Raw genomic sequence first — 22,839 nt, forward strand, 5'->3', positions numbered from 1 at the left:
ATAGGGTCCTTATTCCCAGGGATCTTGGTTTCAGGTGCTAGCTCCTTATCAACACAGATCTTAAGATTTGTGGCTCAATGTTGCGTCAGTTTCGGTTTCATCTCAGTTTCACAAAGGCTCCTAGGGACAGGGCTGTGGCTCCATGAGGGAGCCTGCCAAAGTCCCTGGCATCTCCAGAAGGACTGGAAGGTCTCCTGTCTGAAAACTGCTGCTTACCGAGATGGACCAGCAGAATGACTTGGTCTGAAGCGGCTTCCTGTCCTTCCAGATCCCCAGGAGTGAAAGCTCCCCAATCTCTACCTTTACGAGAGTCAACCAAAATGTAAAAAAAAGTGTGGCAGGCTTTTGCAATCTCCTCAGCTCTTTATCAGGTAAGATGTCACACAGAACAGGGTGGTGTGATGTGAAATGGAAGTGAAACTGACATGAAACCAACATCTATCTGTTTAAATTTTTTTATTGAAACAGTTTATTAGACACAGGTTATAAGGTCCCTGTTGGTATTTAAAACATGTTCAGTGCCTAGAGCAGGGATGGGGAACCTCTGGCCCTCCAGATGTTGTTGGACTGCAACTCCCATCATCCCTGACCATTGGCCAGGCTGACTGGGGCGGATGGGAGTTTGGAGTGCTGCAATACCTGGAAAGCCACACATTTCCCTCCTTGCTCTAGAGCCTTGGGTGTGGACCTGGGTCTGTCACCTATCTTGGCCATGAACTCGTTACATGACATGGTGCAAGTTTCTGTTGTATCAACCATAACAATCTACTTAAAAAATGAAAACCACCGGCTACTTTAATACCATACTGGGCTATAGTGGACTTTTCTTAATAAAATATGGTACTTTATAACACACATGGTCAAATTGGATTGGGGTGAGAAAGGGGAAATTTGTGCATGTGGGGCATGTTATTCAAACCAGCTAGGTCTTGGGCTTGGTCTACGTAAGCAGCAGACGGAGGGGACTGGAGGGAGTGGCTTTTGAATGGTCTAACACTGAAAAATTAACTGAAAAGAGAAAACAGGTACATCCGGAAGAAAATTTCTAGCCCAGACTTTTGCCTCCTGCACTGATTTTCTGTTTGCGAGGAGCTTTCAATGTAGATAGGGGAGCATTTCAAAATGTGACAGCCCAATTCAGAAGTCTGCTACATTAAAGACCAGACCCATTTGTTTTTTGCTTGTGGGAGGCCAATTGTAGTGACAGCCTGTCCCACAGAATGGAATTTTTTTTGCAAAGGTGGGGGGCAGTGGGTAGGTGGCCATGAAGGGAAGGTACAATGACATATTGAGAACCACGAGAGATCCTTGAGGGGTATTAGAGGGAGTTGCTTGAGAAGAAGGTTTTTAATTTCCCTGCCTGTGCTGTCTCCATCTCTCTGTGATGCAGAAATCGTCCACGAAGACCTCAAGATGGGTTCAGATGGTGAGAGCGACCAGGCATCAGGGACATCATCTGATGAGGTGCAATCTCCAGTCCGAGTGCGCATGAGGAACAACCCATCGCGCAAGATCTCCACCGAGGTGCGAGCATTAAAGATGGGCGTGCAAAGTTCAGAGCAGTTGTCACTGAGGGGCTCTCTCCATCTCCCTTTCGCACAAGTCACTTTTTAGAGAGGACCATGGAAGGGATGTATAGAGATGGCTCTACAGTGGTACCTCGGGTTACAAACACTTTGGGTTACAGACTCCGCTAACCCGGAAGTAGTACCTCGGGTTAGGAACTTTGCCCCAGGACGAGAACAGAAATCTTGCGGCTGTGGCAGCGGGAGACCCCATTAGCTAAAGTGGTACCTCAGTTTAAGAGCGGTTTCAGGTTAAGAACAGACCTCCAGAACGAATTAAATTCGTAACCAGAAGTACCACTGTCTATATGACTCATTCTCTCCCCCCCCCCACATAAAAAAGCCAGGAAACAAAGTCTGCGCCAAGAAACCTTAAATAAAATAGTGTGAATTGTTCAGTTACCTAGCAATATACTTATTTTTCACAGACTCCTTCAGCTGGCACTCCCCCCCCCCCGCCAATAATTTTATTTTATTTTCCAAAGGTACACAATATTCAATTAGCAATAACAATACAAAATAATAACCAAACAAAAACAGAAACAAAGAAAAAAACAAAAACAAAGGATACACCCATGTGCCTTCCCTCCCCCATTACTCATCATCTCTTAATCTTTAGATTCTTATTAACATTGCATCTTTTGGTCATCCTTAATATCCTTAATATATTACTTTTTTCTAGTTCTACTTTACAAACTTAGTCTATACATATCAACATATTATCCTTAGAACAGGTAATTTTTTTCATTTAATCCTCAAAGCATTGCCATTCCGACCTTAAATTCTGATTAGTCTGGTGCCTTATGGTTGCTGTTAACTTCACCAACTCTATAAATTTGCTTAATTTACATGTCCAATCTTCCTTTGTGGGGATAATATTTCCATTCCAGTTCCTTGCAAGTCTAGCTGCAGCTGTGGCATATAAGAATAATTTTTTTCTTATCTTGTGGGATATCCTTTCCTAAGATACCCAATACGCTTCTGGTTTTTTCCTCTATATAAATTTTTAACATCTTTTTTAACTCATTGTGGATACATTCCCAGAATCTTTTAACTTTTTTGCAGCCCCACCATACATGGACCATAGTCCCTCAGCTGGCACTTTTAACCTTCTGTGAAATCAGGCAGGTAAAAGTCACACCGATGCAGCTGAATTATCTCCTAATGCTCTGAGGAATGCCTGTGCGAAAGCCTGATTCATAGAATTGTAGGATTGGAAGGGGCCACGAGGGTCATCTAGTCCAGCCCCCTGCAAGGCAGGAATCTTGAAGCCCCAACCCTGAGGTTAAGAGTCTCAGGCTCTGCCAGCTGAGACATCCTGAGGCGTGCCCTTCAGAAGGGAATCCTGCAGTGGCCCAACAGCAGAGAAAGCCCTCAGAAGACACCAGTCTTCATTTAGGGTTTACAAGTTCTAGTTCTGCCCCCAGAATTTGGACCCCATTTTCCTCCCTCTCCAGGACATTAACAAGCGCCTGTCACTTCCCGCTGATATCCGCCTGCCGGAAGGTTACCTCGAGAAGCTCACTCTAAACAGCCCCCTGTTTGACAAGCCCTTGAGCAGACGGTTACGGAGAGTCTCTTTGGTAAGTCAGATTTAAATGCAATTTGTTCACTTGGGTTTTCTTTATAGTGCCCCTCTCCCATGACATAGTTCTCTGGGTGGTTGGCCAAATAAAACGATAAAACACAATATTAACAGTATCATGAAAACAATGACTGTGTATACATTTTCAGCAGAGGCAGGAATGCTGAAATAAAATTCACAGTAGAACTAAAAATACAAAATATGCAATCACTGGGATCAAAATTCAGGTTGGAATTTGCCATTGTGCTTTGTGGGTCTGCGTGTGTCGAAGGAAGTCTGTGTGCAAAACAGGACTTTTCACCCTCTTCCCTGCCCTGCCCCATTCTGGGGATTCCCCCAACCCTCTACAGCAGATTTAGGGGGTGTGGGGCAGCAGGAGGTGGGGAGTCGCATTGAGCAAGGGGGCCTCATTTTGCGCAAACAGCACCTCCGCTAATCCAGCTTTCAGATCTTTAAAGATCACAGATTATAAAGGCATGGGAGAATAAAGAAAGGCACCAGAAAGAGCTTAAAGAGCACCACCACTGAAAAGGCCCTTCTCCTAATAGCCATTTCCTTATCTCACTTGCTGGGGGTCTCTAAAGAGGTTTGGGCAGGTGTGTATGGGAGAAGGCAACCTTTTGGTCACCTGGCCCCATGCCATTCAGGGCTTTAAAGGCTAAGCCAAGTACTTATAGCCTCCCCCCAACTGCCTACTCTGTCCTTTCACTGCAGTAGGAACAGTGACCAGGAGCCCCTCCCGACTGTAGGTGGATTCTGCAATGGGTCATTGATGCTGGAATGGTGCTTTAGTGGTAGAGTCACATTCATACTTTCCCAGAGCTCCCACCTGCTTGCCACCTTCTCTGCAGCACAAAAAAGGTGGGATAAAGTCTCTATCACCTGTAACCGTCCTCCTGCTATGAGGTTGGAGGGGTGCTAGTGCAGTAGGGCCCCCCGGCTGGAGAAGGCAGCCCCTCCCACCCTGTCTCTTTGTGCTTTCTTGTGCAGTCGGAGATTGGCTTTGGGAAGCTGGAGACGTATGTGAAGCTGGACAAGCTGGGAGAAGTGAGTGTCCTGACCGTCCTCCGGAAGGCGGAGCTGAGAACAAATTCCAGTCTAGAACACACTGGGGATGACCACTCAGCTCGGCTTGCTTCGTCTCAGGGCACCTGGGATAGGGTCATTCTCACGCTGATTTTAATATATTTCTCTCTCTCTTTTTAATGTATTGATTTCTACTTTGCTCTTCCTTCAAGTCCAAGGAGTGCAGGATGGTGTACCTAATATCCTCACAACAACCCTGTGAGGTAGAATAGGCCACGAAAGGGTGGCGTGCCATAGGTCAGGGAGCAGGGGTTTGAATCTGGATCTCCCCAGCACTCAGCCCAGGACACCCCCCTGGCTTAGCCTGAGACCAGTGAGCTTGGCCAGTCCAGGGTATTTGTTCCTTTATCTCCACAAGACTTCCAGCTCATCCCACCTTAGTATCACTTCTCACAGTGGATTTGATCCATTCAGCCTGGGAGGGTACCTTTAGTTCAGTGGATTTAAGAGGTCCTGGTTCAAATTCCAGAATGACCTTGGGGAGTTCCATTCAGTCACCCATCCTTTCCAGCACATGCATTCAGAACACGTTAAAGCACACGGAATCTCGTTTTTTCCAGGATTGCCACTAACACCCTTATCCAGAACTCCTTGTTGACCCATATCTCTCGTCAGCCTCAACTCTTTCTTCTGTAAAATGGGCCAATTAATGAATCCATCATAGGGCTCTTGAGAGGATAAATGAGAGAAGGGAATTGCATTAACTGCACCCAAGATTATGAATTCAAGAGTAAATCATGCCTCTCTAGGGCAGAGAACTTTCTTCCCCTGATCAGACCAGCCTGGTGTTGAGAACATCTTTTTGCAATTACATAGACGACGTTTTGCACTCTGGTTTTTTGGTGAAATTTATTCTTTGCTGGCATGGGGGCATAACTAAATTGCAGGGCAACTTGGGACTTGGAGGAGAGTTGGGGTGTGAGGCCAGTTGACTAGAGGTTGGGCATTGGGCTGCTAGCCTGAGCTCTGTCTTTGCTGCATTAAGGGGACGTACGCCACGGTCTACAAGGGGAAGAGTAAACTCACCGATAACCTGGTGGCCTTGAAGGAAATCCGTCTTGAGCACGAAGAAGGAGCACCTTGCACAGCCATTCGGGAAGGTACATCAACACTCCCTGAAATCAGAAGGGTCAGCCAGTTTCAGTGGGTTCTGGTCCATTGGGGCACTCTGCCATCACCAGACCACTTCCTTCCTTGTACCCAGTCCAAGGGATGGCCTTGGACGACAGCGTCCTGTACCAGTCTCAGGCTTGCCCTTGTAGAACTCAAGGCAGAGGAAGATGGGGGGAAAACTCTGCCTCTCTTTGGCTCTTGCTCCATCTGCGGAGACCCCTCCACCTTCTGCCTGTCTCAGAGAGCAGCTGCAAGAATTCCACAGCCAGTGGAAAGTGGAAATGGCTGCAGACGTCTGGATGAGCCAAACAGCTGCATCCATGAATGGAGGGGGTCCCAGACTGAAAATGCAGGTGAACACAAAGACTCGTCATAAGATATTTGCATTGACCAGAAAAATTACTGTAGCAGCCAGAAGTCCAGAGGAATTCATGTTAGGGCAGTAGAGACTGGGGTAAGTCAGATGTGGGCGACAAGAGGAATATCACCTGCAGTGTTCTTATCATTTTCCTTCGCTAGTGAAGTTCAGGGGTGCATGCGCAGCCATAAGGACATGTGCACACACACCCCTTTCCCATGCTCAGGAGGGAGGAGGTATCTGTGGGCTTGGGGGAACTGAGGTTAGCAGAACTTGATCCATCATCATCATCATCAGTCAGTCAGTCAAAGAAGCATAAAAACAAGGCAACAAATCAAAGGAACCAGTGAGGGTGTGTTGTTAGAACTAGGATACCATTAATCTCCAGTCAAAGTACTGAAAATCCCCTCTTTAACACACAGAGGTATTCCATAGAAATTGCAATTGTCAAATAAACTTACTCCACTTTAGAAAAAAAATATTTTCCTTTTAACTGTTTTTATGTTCTTTCTCTAAGTCTCATTAAAACAGGTTAGTTTTTGCCATTGTTACACAATCCCCACCTTATTATGCCATGATTTAATTGTTGGACCTGAAGTTATCCTCACCCCTCTCCTAGTTCACACGTCCACTACATGTCGGTAAAACCATTTAAAAAAAAACTTAGGGAGCAAAAGAAGAGAGGTCTAGACAGAAAGAGAAGGATGTCTGTGCCCGTGTGTGGTTCACATGAAGAGGGGAAGGAAGACGGGAGCAAATGTACACACAGCCGAGAGGCCGAGAGAGGTCATTTTCTGATCTGTGACCAGATCTCTTTGCCCCTCCCAGCTCAGCCAGTTCCCTCTCACAGCTTTACCTGCCTCAGTAGGACCCAGTAGGTGTCTAGAGGGCAGACCCAAAGCCCCCCCCCCAAGTTTGCAGGGAGCAGGAGGAAGATGGACTCTGCTGCCCTTGGCGAGGCTGAGAGAGAACAGGAGAGGCAGGGGAACGGCATACTGGCGCACACTGGCACAAAATTACCCACCCCAAGCAGCGGCAAGTTCAGAGCAGTGGATCATGCAGGGACACAGCAGATAACCTCCTCCCTGGTGGGTGCTTTAGGCTCCCTGGAGCTTTCTAGCTTTCTCTTTCATGTCGTGTGCTTGCTGTTCTCTCAAAGCCCAGAGTTTAGGAATGGCTCCATTAAACTCTTTAGAGGTGCTTCTGTTGCGCGTCCCACAACGTGCCTCTCTTTCTCTGTTTTCCAGTTTCACTTCTGAAAGATCTGAAACATGCCAACATTGTGACCCTGCATGATATCATCCATACAGAGAAATCCCTCACGCTTGTCTTCGAGTATTTAGTGAGTAAACAGGGGCGGGCATGGTAACTGTAACTTATACTTCTTGATGAATGAAAACATCTCAAATTATTTACGACTGAAAGCTGAACATTCAGAAAACCCGTATTTTGAACAGCCTGGCTGGTTTGAAGGAAGATGTTGCCTACAGTGCACATAGAGAGGGTGTTAAAAGTGTCATGGCTTCCTCCCAAGGACTCCTGGGAATTACAGTTTTATGATAGGTTTAAGAATGCTCAAGGTAGCTTTCAATGCCCTCCTGAAGCAGCCACTTCAGTAGGAAATTATTGTAGCATAAGTGGGGGCGAGTTTTTCAAGGGTAGTCTCCTGAAACCTAGGAAGTACAGTAAGTTCCCTGCCCCTGAGACCACTACCAGTGCTGGGCCAATATGGAGGTGAGGGCTTGGATGTGACTCCCACATCCCCGTCCAGCCCTCTTGCTCAGCCTGGTGCAAACCATGTCGGCACAGGGGAAAGGATGGGGATGTGGGATGTATTAACCTTCTGTTCACTTTATTGGTCCAGGGCACATTCCTGGGTGGGGGAATTCTGCTGAGTCCTATGGCAAGTCCACTGCATGGGAATGCCATGCCCACTCTAGGTTGAAGGATTCCCATATAGTCTTAACGATAAGGGGTGCCATCCTGCCCATGTTTACTCAGAAGTAAGATTCCCTTGAATTCAATGGGACTAACTTCCAGGTAGGTGCTCATAGGATTGCAGACTTGTGTGCACAAATCAGTCATTTTAAATTAATGAAGAGGAAAGTTGTCAATCCTGCGTCTTCTTTCACCCCAGGATAAAGATCTGAAACAGTATCTTGACGACTGCGGCAATGTAATAAATATGCACAATGTGAAGGTAAGTTGCTGACTCCCATCTGAGTCTGTTTCAGTGGATTCTTTTACTGCGTAGCAAGCAACTTTACAGATGTTGCTGGCAAAAGCTCACTTCAGCATGAGATTGCACTGGGGGATTTGATACTTGCTTTGCATGTTCTCCTTCAATGCTCTGGTTATTGGTGGCGACCCCATCAAACGAACGTGGAACTGTCCTGAGAAAATAAAGGCATGTTTCTAAAGAAAATCCCACTGTTTGAAGAAGTTATATGAATTGGAAACATTTTCCTAAATGCACTCGTTTTGCATCCATGGCTGGTTAGAAGTACTGTATATGGCAGATCTAGTGATGAACTAGAGGGAAAAGCATTGAGGTGGCTCTGTTCCCTCCTCCAGCTGTTCCTGTTCCAGCTGCTGCGTGGCCTCGCCTACTGCCACCGTCAGAAGGTGCTCCATCGAGACCTCAAGCCCCAGAACTTGCTCATTAATGAGAGAGGGGAGCTCAAACTAGCAGATTTTGGTGAGTACTAATTATCTCTCTGCCCTTGCTCTGCAACATTTACTAACAAATGTAATGAAATGTAAAATGTAATGCAATGCAACTTAACATTCCCAGGACTGGCCCGGGCAAAATCCATTCCCACCAAGACCTACTCCAATGAAGTGGTGACACTTTGGTACCGACCCCCAGATATACTATTGGGCTCGACAGAATACTCCACCCAGATTGACATGTGGTAAGGCTTCAGCAGCCTGTGGCCAGCTCTCCCTCCCTGGGGTTGAAATCCGTGAATTTTGATAGTACTTTCCATTTGCCCATCAGTTGTCATCTCCCACAGGGATGGGGGACCTGTGACCCTCCAGATGTTGTTGGACTTTCTCTTTAGCCCAGCTAGCTTGGCCTATGGTTAGGAGAGATGGGAGTTGTAGTCCTGCAACATCTGAAAGGCCACAGGTTCCCCATCTAGGGGTGCAGTCTGTTTTCTGCATGGTTCTTGTCTTTTTAAAAGGTGTTTTAAGTAAAGAGGGACGCAGATGGTGCTGTGGGTTAAACCAAAGAGCCTAGGACTTGCCGATCAGAAGGTTGGCGGTTTGAATCACCGCGATGGGGTGAGCTCCCATTGCTCGGTCCCTGCTCCTGCCAACCTAGTAGTTCGAAAGCACGTCAAAGTGCAAGTAGATAAATAGGTACCTCTCCGGCGGGAAGGTAAACGGCGTTTCCATGCGTTGCTCTGGTTCGCCAGAAGCGGCTTAGTCATGCTGGCCACATGACCCGGAAACTGTATGCCGGCTCCCTCGGCCAGTAAAGCGAGATGAGCACCGCAACCCCAGAGTTGGTCACGACTGGACCTAATGGTCAGGGGTCCCTTTACCGTAAGTAAACAGAGGCCATGTAAAGGAAAACAGCGGTGAATACCTAGAGCTGAGCCGCTTGGATCTCAGGAAACTGCAGAGCTAAAAAAGGAGACTGAAGCTAGGGGCAAACAAATGCATGGAGCCAGTAGCTGAGTCACAGTGGCCTGCTAGGAACACAAACTGTGGTGGAGTTCCTTAGAGGTTTGTCCCCAATCCCTCCATGTAGAGACCAGGGGTGGCAGACAAGCCATTCTGAAGGACAACTTGCCCACTGCCATGTGACATTCCCCTGTAATGTGCAGGAACAAGAGCATGCAAAGTGTGGTGAACTGGGTGCACATCCTAGAACTGGCATAGCCAACGTTGTGCCCTCCAGCTCTTGCTGCATTCCAGCTCCCATTAGTCAGCCAGCCTGGCCGGAGGTCAGGGAGGATGAGAGTTGTGGTCCACGACATCTAGAGGACATCTGATTGGCTGCCCCTGCCCTGGAATGCCTTCTCTTCTATGCTTCAAAACAAGGATTCTAAGTGTCAGGTGGCCTCCCAAGGGGACCTTTGCCAGGGAAGAGGATAAGAGAGTTAATGAGACTCTCCAACAGCAGCTCCAAAATGGTACCCTCTTCAAACAAAAGGGAGATACCAGAAAGCTTGGGGCACGGTGAGGGGAAATCAAAGGTTTGCAGAAAGAAGTACATGGTACCTTGGTTTTCAAGCGTCTTGGAAGCCGAACATTTCGGAACCGGAATGCCAAAAACCCGGAAGTAATTGCTTCTGTTTTTGAACGCGCCTTGGAAGTCAAACAGCTTCCGCTGCGTTCCCCCCTTTTTTTCTCCATTGGCTTTGCCGACCGCTCTTTGCGCCTCGGTTGTTGAACGTTTCGGAAGTCGAACGGTCTTCCAGAACGGATTACTTTTGACAACTGAGGTACCACTGTACATTGGGGAGGGGTCAGGAGTGGACAGAAGGAGAGAAACCCCTCCCCACTCGCCTCATGAAGTCTGAGAATGCTCACTGGCCATAGATGCTGACTAAGCATTGCCATGGTGCTAGTGAGGAGGACTCTGTGCTGCAACATTTAGTTGCAGGCCCTACTTGTTTCTGAGATATTTCTGGCCCTTCTCAATGCATGCCAGAATCCTCTGCAATATGCAGTCTCAGGTCCAGGGCAGAGATGCAGGGAAGGTCTTTGGCCAACTAGTTCTAAAAAGTATGCTCTAAAGGCAGCAAGTTTGAAAATCCCTTACATCTAGGATAATGAAAACAAACCATGGAGCGAAGTCGGTGTTAAATGTTTGGTTTGTATTTTGGTAAATGTAAATGTGCAAATTTTGTATGATTAAAAATGATAATTAAGATTTTAAAAGAAAAAGAAAAGTTTAATTCTGTACCCTCTTGAAATTATGTGAATTTTGCATATTTTCTTATATCTTTCTAATTCTGCTTCTGATTTTCATGGGTGGGACAAAGATCTGTGCAGAATCCAGAAGCTGCTCCACCCACTGACTGTGGAATGTTGCTTCTTCTTCACCAGAAAATGGTGCTGCAAAATGAAGAAATAGATACATATTTGGTTAAGTCGCATAGCACATTCAAGTGGCAGAATTTGGATTTTCTTGGAACATACTGTTTTGATCCAGTGGAGAGAATCAGGGTTTTGATTTAAAGCCTTGCTTTGAACTTCCTCCCAGTGATGTCCTTGTCTTTCTCCTCACAGGGGTGTGGGCTGCATCTTCTATGAGATGTCCACAGGACGGCCGCTCTTCCCAGGCTCCACAGTTGAGGAGCAGCTGCACTTCATCTTTCGGATATTGGGTATGGTCCTGGGGTGACCTTGATGGGACTGCTGTGTTGCCGAGAGATCAGTGGGGAGAAGCAGGAGGGCCTTACAGAAGACTAGACTGCTGATTCACAGGAGTCTTCTGAGCTGCTTTGAGGAATCTAGACAAGGAGGGGGATACAACTCAGTTGATCAATAATCAATTACCATAATAAATCCATAACGATAACCAGTCTATTATATATTTTAGCAAGTTGCTTGTCTACTTGCTATGAATTTGGATAGCTTTTAGGGTATTGTAACCAAATTTTGCATGGTGATTTCTGAGATCAAAGAAGATCAAAGATTCAGCTGGATGCCATTTTGGATCAAGATGGCAGGCTGAGCCTTTCAAGACTTCACTGATTTTAACCACTGATTTCTTTGTTTCTTAGAATTCCCAAACAACTCTGCTAGTCAATCAATAAAGGACAACATATACATAAGTAAACATGGCAGAAGTGCTGGTGTGGGTGCTCCTTAAAAGTCCTGTTTCAGGATCAGCGCCGCTCTCCTGCTCAGGGCAGCAGGGCAACCTGCCTGTGTCCTGAGATGACTCTTTTCTGGTCTCTCCTTCTCTCTCCTCTGCATCACCAGGGACTCCCAACGAAGAGACGTGGCCTGGAATCCAGTCTAATGAAGAATTCCGAGCCTATAATTACCCTAAATACCGTCCCGAGGCCCTCATCAACCATGCCCCAAGGTGAGTGTCAACCTGCCATTCAGGGAATGTTAGGGTGGGTTGAACTTTTCAACTTTCCAATTCCCCAAATGAAGGGTGGGAATTCAAAAGATACTTTTGTTAATTAATGTAATTTAGTTTAGCTTAGTAAGTAAAATGTGTGTAAAATTGCATAGAAATCATTAGAAATGATTGCCAAGTACTTACAGGTTGTTGTTGTTGTTGTTGTTGTTGTTGTTGTTGTTGTTGTTCTTCTTCTTCTTCTTCTTCTTCTTCTTCTTCTTCTTCTTCTTCTTCTTCTTCTTCTTCTTCTTCTTCTTCTTCCTCCTCCTCCTCCTCCTCCTCCTCCTCCTCCTCCTCCTCTTCTTCTTCTTCTCGCTGTTTTTCTACTTGGCCCTTGATCCCAGAGACACCCGCCCCCCCTTTTATGCACTGGCTTCCATTGCTTTCTCCTGAGCAGAGGTGCAGATCAAAGGCTTTTTATCCCTCTCCTTTCCAGAACATGGATTCTGTCAGAGATGGCGGCTTGTGCCCCTCCTCTGCTGACTGATGCATGAGCCAAAACTGACTCTGGGGGCTTTACAAGGCCTTTGCCTGTGTCTTGGCTCTGAAGGGTCTGGAGACCTTGCTGGCCCTTGAGTCCTGCTCCAGACCTGCCCCTTTTTCAAACCAGTTGCCAACCCGTAGTTGAGATGTACTTTGCTCATTTACAAGCCCCTATTAATGCTGTTTGCGGAGCAGCTGAGCACCTCCACCTGGGAAGCAGGGCCTCCCTTTCCCTTCCAGAGCCTGATCTTCCTTTTCTCCTGGATCTCCACAGGCTGGATAGCGAAGGGGCTGACCTCCTGGGGAAGCTGCTGCAGGTGAGAAGTTGTGGCCCCTCTTTGTCTCTCCTTTATTGTCTGTGCAGCTTCAGGTGACAGGAAGGCCTTCTCTGCTGGGGCTGGGTGGCCTGGCCTTGTCCTCCTCCTCAGGGAATTGCAGAATGGATTGAGGACTGGGAGCCTTATGTGGCATTGCACTTGTCCATCTTCAGGGGCTTCTTGTCTGTGCCAAGAAAAACGTAACACAGCTGCCCTTTGGGAACAAAATGGAAACCAGGCTGGGGAAAGCCGGTGTGGGGGTTAGAACATGTGGTGAAGGAGTCCTCTCTATCCAGCCAGGTGACTGCTGGGCATAGCTTACTCCTGGGTAAATGGCTATACATTCCCACTTCCGCTCAGAATGGCATTCCTGGTGGAAGCAGAAGCTTTGCAGCACAGCAGTTGATCTCTCTCGTCTTCTCTTCTTCCCCCTCCCTGTTCTCTCCCGACGCAGTTTGAGGGCAGGAAGCGGATCTCTGCAGACGAGGCCATGCGGCACCTGTTCTTCCACAGTCTGGGCGAACGAGTCCTCAAACTCCCAGACAGTAGGTGCAGGCTGGGGAGGGAGAGAGGGAAGGAGGCCGGCACTATGGGATATGGGGATGGGCATATCGATGTACGGAAGGGCAGGTGGTCTTGGCCTCTGAGTGCGGACCAGCAGGGTGAGGGTCTATGGTATTGATAATGCTCTGTGATCTGTTGTCCCCGGAGTGGGAGTGCAGGACCCCACCCCCCACCCCCATTTCTCAGGTTCCTCTGTTATTTTGTAGGGCTGCCAGATTTGATTTGTTTAAATGGCAGATGAGCTTTGCTTGATTAATTGGTGAAGGCAAGTTTTGATCTGTGAGGCTAAAAGTTAAGGGAAGAATAGCTTATTTTGAAGCCGTTTTGCTTCTGATTGGTTGGAAGGGAAAGAACTGGCTGGCCAGCGCAAGAGGTGGAATTCTGCCCCCTCCCGCCAGCTGGTTTGTTTCCAGAGCAGCAACCAGTTTCCGTGCCACCCTTAAGTGGGCAGGAGCTCTCTCAGGGTCCAGGTGTTGCCGCCTGGTGTGCCCTTTGGTGCCTAGGCTCCTCCCTGGAAGCCTTTTCACCCACCTGCCCTCTTACGTGCATGTATCTCAGCTTATGCTGCCGCTCTCCTTCAGCCTTCTCCTTGTCTCTCCTGCTTTCCCCTCACCACAGGCAGCTTTCCGGTCCTTAACCTTCTCCTCATACGGAGACTTTCATCCCAGACAAGCTGCAAAGTATCTGGTTTCACAGAAATTGGACTGTAGACCTTTTTTGCTGCTGAGAGGTTTAATCCCTATGAATTAGAGTTAGAGGCAAATAATAATAATAATAATAATAATAATAATAATAATAATAATGATGATGATGATGATGATAATAATAATAATAATTTATTTGTACCCTGGCCACTCTGGGAGGCTTCCAACAAAAATTAAAAATACATTAAAATGTCACACATTAAAAACTTCCCTAAACAGGGCTTCCTGACAGTAAGAGCTGTTCAACAGTGGAATTTGCTGCCAAGGAGTGTGGTGGAGTCTCCTTCTTTGGAGGTCTTTAAGCAGAGGCTTGAAAACCATATGTCAGGAGTGCTCTGATGGTGTTTCCTGCTTGGCAGGGGGTTGGACTCAATGGCCCTTGTGGTCTCTTCCAACTCTATGATTCTCTGATTCTCTGATTCAGGGCTGCCTTCAGATGTCTTCTAAATGTCAGGTAGTTGTTTATCGCTTTGACATCTAATAGGAGGGCGTTCCACAGGGCCGGCGCCACTACCAAGATGGCCCTCTGCCTGGTTCCCTGTAGCTTTGCTTCTCGCAATGAGGGAACCGCCAGAAGGCCCTTGGTGCTGGACCTCAGCGTACGGGCTGAACGATGGGGGTGGAGACGCTCCTTCAGGTATACTGGACCAAGGCCGTTTAGGGCTTTCAAGGTCAGCACCAACACTTTGAATTGTGATCAGAAACGTACTGGGAGCCAATGCTGGTCTTTCAAGACCAGTGTTATGTGGTCTCGGTGGCCGCTCCCAGTCACCAGTCTAACTGCCGCATTCTGGATTAGTTGTACAGTGGTGCCTCGCAAGACGAAATTAATCCGTTCCTCGAGTCTCTTTGTCTAGTGGTTTTTTCGTCTTGCGAAGTAACTCGATTAGCGGATTAGCGCTATTAGCGGTTTAGCGGCTATTAAAGGCTTAGCGGCTATTAAAGGATTAGCGGATTAGCGGCTAAAAGGCGCTTAGCGGCTTAGAAAAAGGGGGGGAAAGCGGGGAAAAATCGGAACACTTGCAAGACGTTTTCATCTTGCAAAGCAAGCCCATAGGGAAAATCGTCTTGCGAAGCAGCTCAAAAACGGAAAACCCTTTCGTTTAGCGGGTTTTCCGTCTTGCGAGCCATTCGACTTGCAGGGCACCACTGTAGTTTCCGGGTCACCTTCAAAGGTAGCCCCACGTAGAGCGCATTGCAGTAGTCCAAGCGGGAGATAACCAGAGCATGCACCACTCTGGCGAGACAGTACGCGGGCAGGGAGGGTCTCAGCCTGTGTACTAGATGGAGCTGGTAGACAGCTGCCCTGGATACAGAATTGACCTGCGCCTCCATGGACAGCTGTGTGTCCAAAATGACTCCCAGGCCGCGCACCTGGTCCTTCAGGAGCACAGTTACCCCATTCAAGACCGGGGAGTCCTCCACACCAGCCCACCCCCTGTCCCCCAAAAACAGTACTTCTGTCTTGTCAGGATTCAACCTGAATCTGTTAGCCACCATCCATCTTCCAACCGCCTCCAGACACTCACGCAGGACCTTCACCGCCTTCACTGGTTCTGATTTAAAGGAGAGGTAGAGCTGGGTATCATCTGCATATTGATGAACACCCAGCCCAAACCCCCTGATGATCTCTCCCAGCGGCTGCATGTAGATGTTAAGAAGCATAAGGGAGAGGACAGAACCCTGAGGCACCCCACAAGTGAGAGCCCAGGGGTCTGAACACTCAACCCCCACCACCACTTTCTGGACACAGCCCAGGAGGAAGGAGCGGAACCACTGTATGACAGTGCCCCCAGCTCCCAGCCCCTCAAGACGGTCCAGAAGGATGTTATGGTCGATGGTATCAAACGCCGCTGAGAGATCCAGCAGAACTAGGAAACAGCTCTCACCTTTGTCCCTAGCCCACCAGAGATCATCAACCAGTGCGACCAAGGCAGTTTCAGTCCCATGATGAGGCCTGAATCCCGATTGGAAGGGATTCAAATGGTCCACATCCTCCAGGCGTGCCTGGAGTTGTTCAGCAACCACTTTCTCAATCACTTTGCCCAGGAATGGAAGATTTGAGACTGGGCAATAGTTGGCCATACTGGCTGGGTCTAAAGATTTTTTTTAAGAAGTGGTTTAATGACTGCCTCTTTCAGCGGATCTGGGAATGTTCCCTCACAGAGGGAAGCATTCACCACCCCACAGAACCCATCGCCCAACCCTTCCCGGCTTGCTTTTATTAGCCAGGATGGGCAAGGATCAAGGAGACAGGTGGTTGGTTTCATGCGTCCAAGCAGCCTGTCCACATCCTCGGGGGTAACGGATTGAAATTGATTCCATGCAACTCGACCAGACAGGGCTCTAGCACTCTCCCACCCTGGCCCTGCTCCCACAGTGGAGTCTACCTCCTTCCGAATATGAGTGACTTTATCTGCAAAAAAACTTTGCAAAATCATTGCAGGAGATTAGGTGGCATTTCCTACTATTAATTGGGAAAGGTTATTTAAATTTAATCAGTTAATCATTTAACTTACGTAAGCAGTTAATAAAAAAAAAATCATTTGATCACCGTATTATTTTTTCCTCTTAACGCTGAAGGTTGATGAAAAATGTATAGTTTGAGCCTAAGCTGCAATAAGATTTAACACACTTTCAAAATTGATATGAATTTTTAATATATTAAGTGTCACTGTTGAGGGGCAACCTGCCCCATCCCTAATTGAAGAATGTGTTTAAAAAATGTGGATCTAGAGATCTAATTATTTATTTATTAAATTTATATCCCACCTCCCCAAAGGAGCCCAGTAGGGAAAACCCACAATTTTGAGAAGAGTTCCCACACAAATGGATTTTAGCTGCAGTTCAGATGCTTTCTCCCATTATTTTTGCAGACTAGCAGCTCCTGTAAAAGGCTCTCACCTGCTCTTGTGTTTCTTCTTTTCCATCTCCTCTTGCAGCAACGTCAATATTTGCACTAAAGGAGATTCAGTTACAGAAAGAGACGGGCCTGAGATCAGCTTCCCTGCCCGAATCAGGTGAGAGGCTACTGCCTGAGCAATGAGAGCCCCGCCCACTGGGAATCAAGCCCCGCCCACTTTTACTCCAGCACTTTCCCCAAACGTTCCTCCCCATCCTTTCCTACTCAGAAGTCACCCAAGCCAGAGTCAGTCCTTGGGTGAGGCCAAGGCGAGGCAGCTGCAGTTGCCAGAGCAGGAAGCAGAGAGACCCCACCACAGACTTGTGCAGGAGAACTTCCCCGCAGATTATGCCCCTGGGTGTTAATGCATGAGAGGGGAATGGGTGCTGCTTAGATTCTCTGCCTTGGCTCTGGATGGAAGCTCTCTCCATCCTCCCTCTTGTGAGCAGGTAGTCCTGACACTCGGCATTGTAAGGTCCTTGACAGCCTCTTCCTTGCCTCTTGCCCCTTCTCCTCCCCCCAAGGCCAGCTACCGGTGGGGGAGAGCTCTGGTCCCACCTTCCAGGTTAGAGATGCAGCTGTGCAGTCCCTGTAGCAATTGTCTACAACTGTGCGGTGAACGGTCTCTCCTCTCCCACAGGCAGCGCCGCGTTCCGGGTAGTGGACACTGAATTTTAGCCACCAGGTCAGGTATATGTGCCGCCTCTCTTCCATCAGCACCCCCTCCTGTTCTCAGCATGACAAGGTGGCTCCCCCCTCTCTCATCAGCATATGGTTGTGGTCCTTTCTGCACCCCTGATCCCACAAGCCCCGATGCACACCAGCTCGTGGGTGCTGCATCACTTGGGATCAGAAGCAGGGAGAGGAGAGGTGCGGGGAGGGAGCCAGGGTGCAAGGAGCACACGGAGCAGAGCGCGGAGGCCTGGAGGCTGAGCTGTGAGCCAGGACGGCCCGCCACCACCAGCTCAGGACCAAGAGGGCCTCAGGCAGGCCGCCCTGAGTCTCAGTCTCTCATCTGCACTGTGGGAATATGGTGCTCATCTACCTTGCAGAGTGATTGTAAGGATGACCGAGATAACGTATGGAAAACATGCATTGACAGAGAGCTGCTCCCTACGTAGTTGTAAGAATCTCTGGGAAACACTTCAGGGAGGTCAAAGCCTTCCAGAAAGCTTGGAGTTGGAATAGATCCAGAAATGTCATCTAGTCCAGCCCCTGCCAATGCAGGGAATCTGCCCAACCTTTTCTTAGATGCTTAGATGATGCTTAGATGCCCATAACCCTTTGCTGTTTTCCTGCAGTGAATGGGCAGAACGGACGACCAGGCCTGCTGCTTTGAAACCTGTGGATTGGGGTTGGTGGGGGCAGGAGCTAAGATAGCTCCCCCACCCCGCGGACACTCCCACTGCCGGCATCTCCATATCAGACGGTGGAGCAAGGACTTGTGCTGGGATTTCGTAGGGGTGAGGGCTGGGGGCAATGAAGCCAAGTAGAAGTGCAGCCTGCCCCAGCACCCGACAGCCAGGCACGGATGCCCTCTGCTGCTGTGGAATGGACTCCCCCCCCCCCCAACGTGGTGTTTCATTTTATTTTTTAAGTTTTATTTTTTCAATGCAATACTATAAATATTATATTTGCAAATATCTATAGAGAGACACCCCTGCCCTCGCCTCTCCATTTCTGGGGAGTGTACAGTATTAACTACAAGGGAGCCCACCCCCCTCCCCACTTGGTTGGACCAGGGGAGAGAAGCACGGAGGAGGAGGGAGGAGAAGCATAGGGCTCACTGTGTCTGGGTCCTAATCCGCTGTATACCTTGGAGCTGTGAACAACGTCAGTGATTTGGAAGAAGGGAAGCTCTTTTTTCATGTGAATTTTCTGTCTCCCCCACCCCCAAGTCTCAATCACCTTTCTGTGGACTTGGGGCAAGATCTTTTCCCGTTGCGGATACTTGTTTAGGAGTCCAAGTGTTGAACAGGCAAGCAGGTATCCTCAAGGAACAGAACACAATCCCATCTTTTCCTAGCCAACTCGATCCCTATCAAGATTATTCATCTGTCTGGCTTTTCTGCTACAGCGAGCCCCCCCCCCCCCGCTTCCAATTAGATCTGCCACTTACTTGCTCCTCCCGATTTTCTCCTCACACCAAAGCCAAGTCCCATGTTTTCTTCTCTTGCTTGTGTCTTCCTTTGGTCTTGATTTGTGCCTCGCTTGGGCTCTCCCCACACCCTCAGTCCACGCTGTCAGTCTCGGCTGAGTTACTCCTGTCGACCGGTCACGCCTCTTGCATTACTTGCATTACTCAGGGTTTGATCTTCTTCCTTTGCCTTTGCTGGCCCTGTCCACCAGGAACTTAAACACAGGTGCCATTTATTTCAACCAGGCATGTGTAGGAGACGTCCCTGGTGGGTTGGGCCTCATCCACCCCCCACCCTCCGTTTCATACTTACTTGTCCTGCAGTGCTTAGATGATCACTCTTCGTTGCTTGTTCCATGTTTCCTGAATCCAAACAGCTCTGTTTTTAATGGCACCACCCAAACTTTTTGCTGATATAATGACACTGAGGTGCCCTCCAGATGTTACTGAACCCCAGCTCCCATCAGCCCTGGCTAGAATGGCCAGTGGTCAGGGACAATGGGAGTTGTAGTCCGGCAGCATCTGCAGAGCACCATGTTGGACACTCCTTAGATGGTCTTCATGAAGAGAACCCTTGTCTTGGCCCCTATTCCACTGTATTTTCTTTCACAGAAGTCTGTGTCGGTCTCTGCAAGCTTAACACCTTCCCCCTTCTGTGTCACCTTTACTTAGTTGCTTCTCAGACTGTAATCCAATGACCAGGTCCTACTCTGTCCCACATGAAAAGTAAACCAGTAGCTCTTCTGAGGCTCACCAACTTCCACTCCTTCACTCACAGGCCAGCCACTCAAGGGTTAATGGGCCCTTGGCTCAGCTCTTTATGCAGTGATCTCAGACGTCACTCAGTTCCTGCCCAAGGGCTAAGCCCAGCTTGTATTATCAGACACTGCTTGGCCTCATGCTAAGTCTTGACTCCAGTGACTTACTCATCTCAGCTTCTCCTCTTGTTTTTTGCAACACAAAAGCAAGTGGTGCAGAACTGGTGGCCCTCTGGAAGCTGCTGGACTCCAGCTCTCATCAGTCCCAGCCAGTGTGGCAAATGATGAGGGATGATGGGAGTTGTAGTCCAGGAAGATCTAGAGGGCCACAGGTTCTTCATCCCTGAAGCAAGCTATCAGTTCCTGAAAGGCCAGTCATTCCCATATCTCTCCTTACACTAAATCTTCCTTTAAGCAAAGGAAACATTGGAGATTCCTGCCTGCCTGAGGGATCTCCAAAGATTTCGGCTCACTATGCTTCCTACTCCGCTGCCGAGAGGTGCCTCAAGGGAAGAGGGAAATGTCAGCCACACTTGTCCCCAGCTTACAAACCCCAACTGTATTGCAGCTTCCCAGGTGGCTAGGACTGTCCTTTCCAGCTCAGGACAGAGGCCTGGGTGTGAAGAACTAAAGGGAGCAGATCCAAAGGCTGCCCATTTGCTCTCTCCATGTTTCTGGACAAAGTGGCACCCGGCCTTCTCCCTTTGATCACAGCATAGAGAGAGTGAGTGAGTGTGTTTGTGTGTGTTTATATGTACATATGTAACCATTTTTATATACAGCATGAAGCACTTGTAAGTTTCACAAATCTCCACCCTCCCACAATGAGAGCCATATTATTATTATTATTATTATTATTATTATTATTATTATTATTATTATTCTGATGATGATGATTACAACTATTATAACCCTCAGGCAACATAAAAGATATCTGGGAAGGAGTCTCCTCCATAGAGGATATGCCTTGGGCTGGAATTCAAGGACTCCACAGCACAGGGGAAATTCTGCTTGGCACCTGCCTGGGAGGGCAGACAGATCTGAGAGCCCCCAGCATGCAAGGCATGGTCACCTGATGCCAAAGGACAGCTGCTGTGAATAGGCCAAGGCCAAGGGTGTCTTTACAAAGGGGACCCAATAAGCAGGAAATGCCAGCCCTTCGGATCAGAGAACAGCAACGAAGGGTCTTTGTTTAGCCCAATAACCTGCCTGAATGACACCCCCCCCCCCGTTCCTTGCTTGTTCCAGTTTAGACTCCCATTTCCATTTAGTCTCTTCCATCGGGTGCACCATAATTGTGCTAGGTGGGCCTGTTTCTGAAGCCCATCCAATCACAGTTGCCCTCTTCTTACCTGTTTCTTCCTTAAGAGCTGTGGTGATGCAAAAAGCTCTTTCGACCTCTGAATTCTTCATCCATCTCTGGGGTATCAATCCCATTTCCCATGGGAACTTCCATTCAAGGCGCATGTGTTCTGTTGCACCTTTACTATTACACAGTGAAGGCAGAATGCTTTCCTGTGGTTTAGCCCTGGCTGTGGTTTGCTGCCTTAATGCTGATTAAGGTTCCAGGTATCCAATGAAACCTCTGTTGAATTTGCCAAGCTAAATCCTTCTCCCATGGGGTGCATCTCAGTAATATGGAAAGAAAGGGGCAGGGAAACTGCCTTAACCATGGTGTTCACTCAGTTCAGATGTAACGGTTAGCTACTAATAACATAAACTGTTTTATTAGCCCCACTACAAACCATGGTTTCAGATCTTGGTTTGCAGCCTATCCCTAGCCATGGTTTAGGTACTGAGACTAAACACTTAATTGTGGTTGAGGACAATGGACCATGGTTAATTAAGTGTTGGGTCTGCATTGGGCCTGTGGGAGCTCCTTTTTCAGTGCAGCCTGGGTAGAATAGTGGGGAGAGGCTGGCCAAAATACATGGTGCCACTTTTTTGAGGGGGGTCCAAAATCCAGTCTGATTTGGTTCATGGAACTGCTTTCCATTTTGTCTGCTGTTGGCAGACTAGAGTTCTAGAGTTCTAGATTCTAGAGTTCAGGGAACTGTAGCAAAAGGGGGACATAGATGTGCTGCACCCATCCACTGGTGTCCCCCCCACTCAAATAAGTGCCAGGGTTCTGATTGGGCTAAAATGTAAAGCCCCTCCCCCACCCCCGGATTGAGAATTCTCAGAGGTGAACAGGGGGGACAAATGCCACAAGAATTCAACCAGCATATATTTCCTCTTGGGGCACATCTGGGTAAGAACATCTGGACTGGATCTCTGTGTGTGAGAGGGAAACCCAAAACGATGTATTGGACAATGAATGTACAGAGGATCTGGACTTTGCTGTTTTGTGTGTAGCGGGGGTAGGGGAGTTCCCCAGAATTTGTTTCTGGGCTGGAGGTGATAAACCAACCCTTCCTTGCAGCAAACTGAAACCCTGGAGCAGATAATCATTCACATTTGGAGCGGACTTATCTTCATGTGCTTCCCTGCCCCCTTTGACAGAGTAGATATGGAGATCAGTTGTCCTGGTACGGAAAAGGGAATTCTTGTTCTTGTACATAACTTGAATTGAGGGAGCAGCCTTCTATTTATCAAATAAGAAATTTATCATTGCAGAAGAAAACTCCCTGTGGAAGGACATGGGCAGACTTCTCTTTCCCAGGTGCTCCCTCTGCCCCTGTTCAGGGTGAACAAATGCGCCATATTGAAATGTACGGAACTGAATAAAAAGTCTCCAACAATCCTGGGTGTTTGATGCTTCTCGCTGGGACCCACGTGGCAGGAGCACTCTCTGGCTTGGTTGGGTTATGGAGTGGGTCTTGGTGAAAAGGAAGGAGTTCTGCTTCAGCCTTGGTGGTACCCTTGGAGCAGGTTGTCCTTTACAAGGAGCAAGAGGGGGGAAATCCCCCTCCCTAGCCTTTCCCCGTGGAATATTCTGCTGCTGGTAGTGCTGTTTCTTCCAGGTGTTTTGCCCCTGCTGCAAAAGTTACAAAAGCTTCACAGCTGGGCTTTTACTGAAATCAGATGCAACATTTAGCCTTCGGAAGTATAACCTGTGGTTTATGAGCACCAATTCAAACAGTGGTTTCAGATCTTGGGTTCTGGCCAATCCTTCAGGGCTGCACTTTCTGCATTCAAACCTCACACTCGCCATTGCCTGAAGAGCTCATTGA

At 48.1% G+C, this 22,839-nt stretch overlaps 1 protein-coding gene across 5 annotated transcripts in view; it reads left to right on the forward strand.

Moving 5' to 3' along the window:
• The window catches only part of CDK16 (cyclin dependent kinase 16), a 70,235-nt gene extending 47,828 nt beyond the window's left edge, over window positions 1–22,407 (forward strand). For 2 of the 5 annotated variants that reach the window (XM_081177402.1, XM_081177405.1), the window contains 14 exons: window positions 1,391–1,524; window positions 3,023–3,148; window positions 4,141–4,197; window positions 5,222–5,336; window positions 6,955–7,049; window positions 7,845–7,907; window positions 8,282–8,405; window positions 8,502–8,622; window positions 10,955–11,052; window positions 11,654–11,759; window positions 12,559–12,601; window positions 13,056–13,146; window positions 16,812–16,889; window positions 18,073–22,407. In XM_081177402.1, the coding sequence (XP_081033528.1) occupies window positions 1,391–1,524; window positions 3,023–3,148; window positions 4,141–4,197; window positions 5,222–5,336; window positions 6,955–7,049; window positions 7,845–7,907; window positions 8,282–8,405; window positions 8,502–8,622; window positions 10,955–11,052; window positions 11,654–11,759; window positions 12,559–12,601; window positions 13,056–13,146; window positions 16,812–16,889; window positions 18,073–18,110 (1,289 nt within the window). In that variant the 3' untranslated portion in view covers window positions 18,111–22,407. Of the gene's footprint in view, window positions 1–268; window positions 372–1,390; window positions 1,525–3,022; window positions 3,149–4,140; window positions 4,198–5,221; window positions 5,337–6,954; window positions 7,050–7,844; window positions 7,908–8,281; window positions 8,406–8,501; window positions 8,623–10,954; window positions 11,053–11,653; window positions 11,760–12,558; window positions 12,602–13,055; window positions 13,147–16,811; window positions 16,890–17,411; window positions 17,462–18,072 lie in introns of all 5 variants that reach the window. The other 3 variants (XM_081177403.1, XM_081177404.1, XM_081177406.1) reach the window with 3 other exon arrangements.
• The last annotated feature ends 432 nt before the right edge of the window (window positions 22,408–22,839 follow it).

Source organism: Podarcis bocagei, assembly GCF_964188305.1.
Source record: "Podarcis bocagei genome assembly, chromosome: 17".
NCBI classification, from domain to species: Eukaryota; Metazoa; Chordata; class Lepidosauria; order Squamata; family Lacertidae; genus Podarcis; species Podarcis bocagei.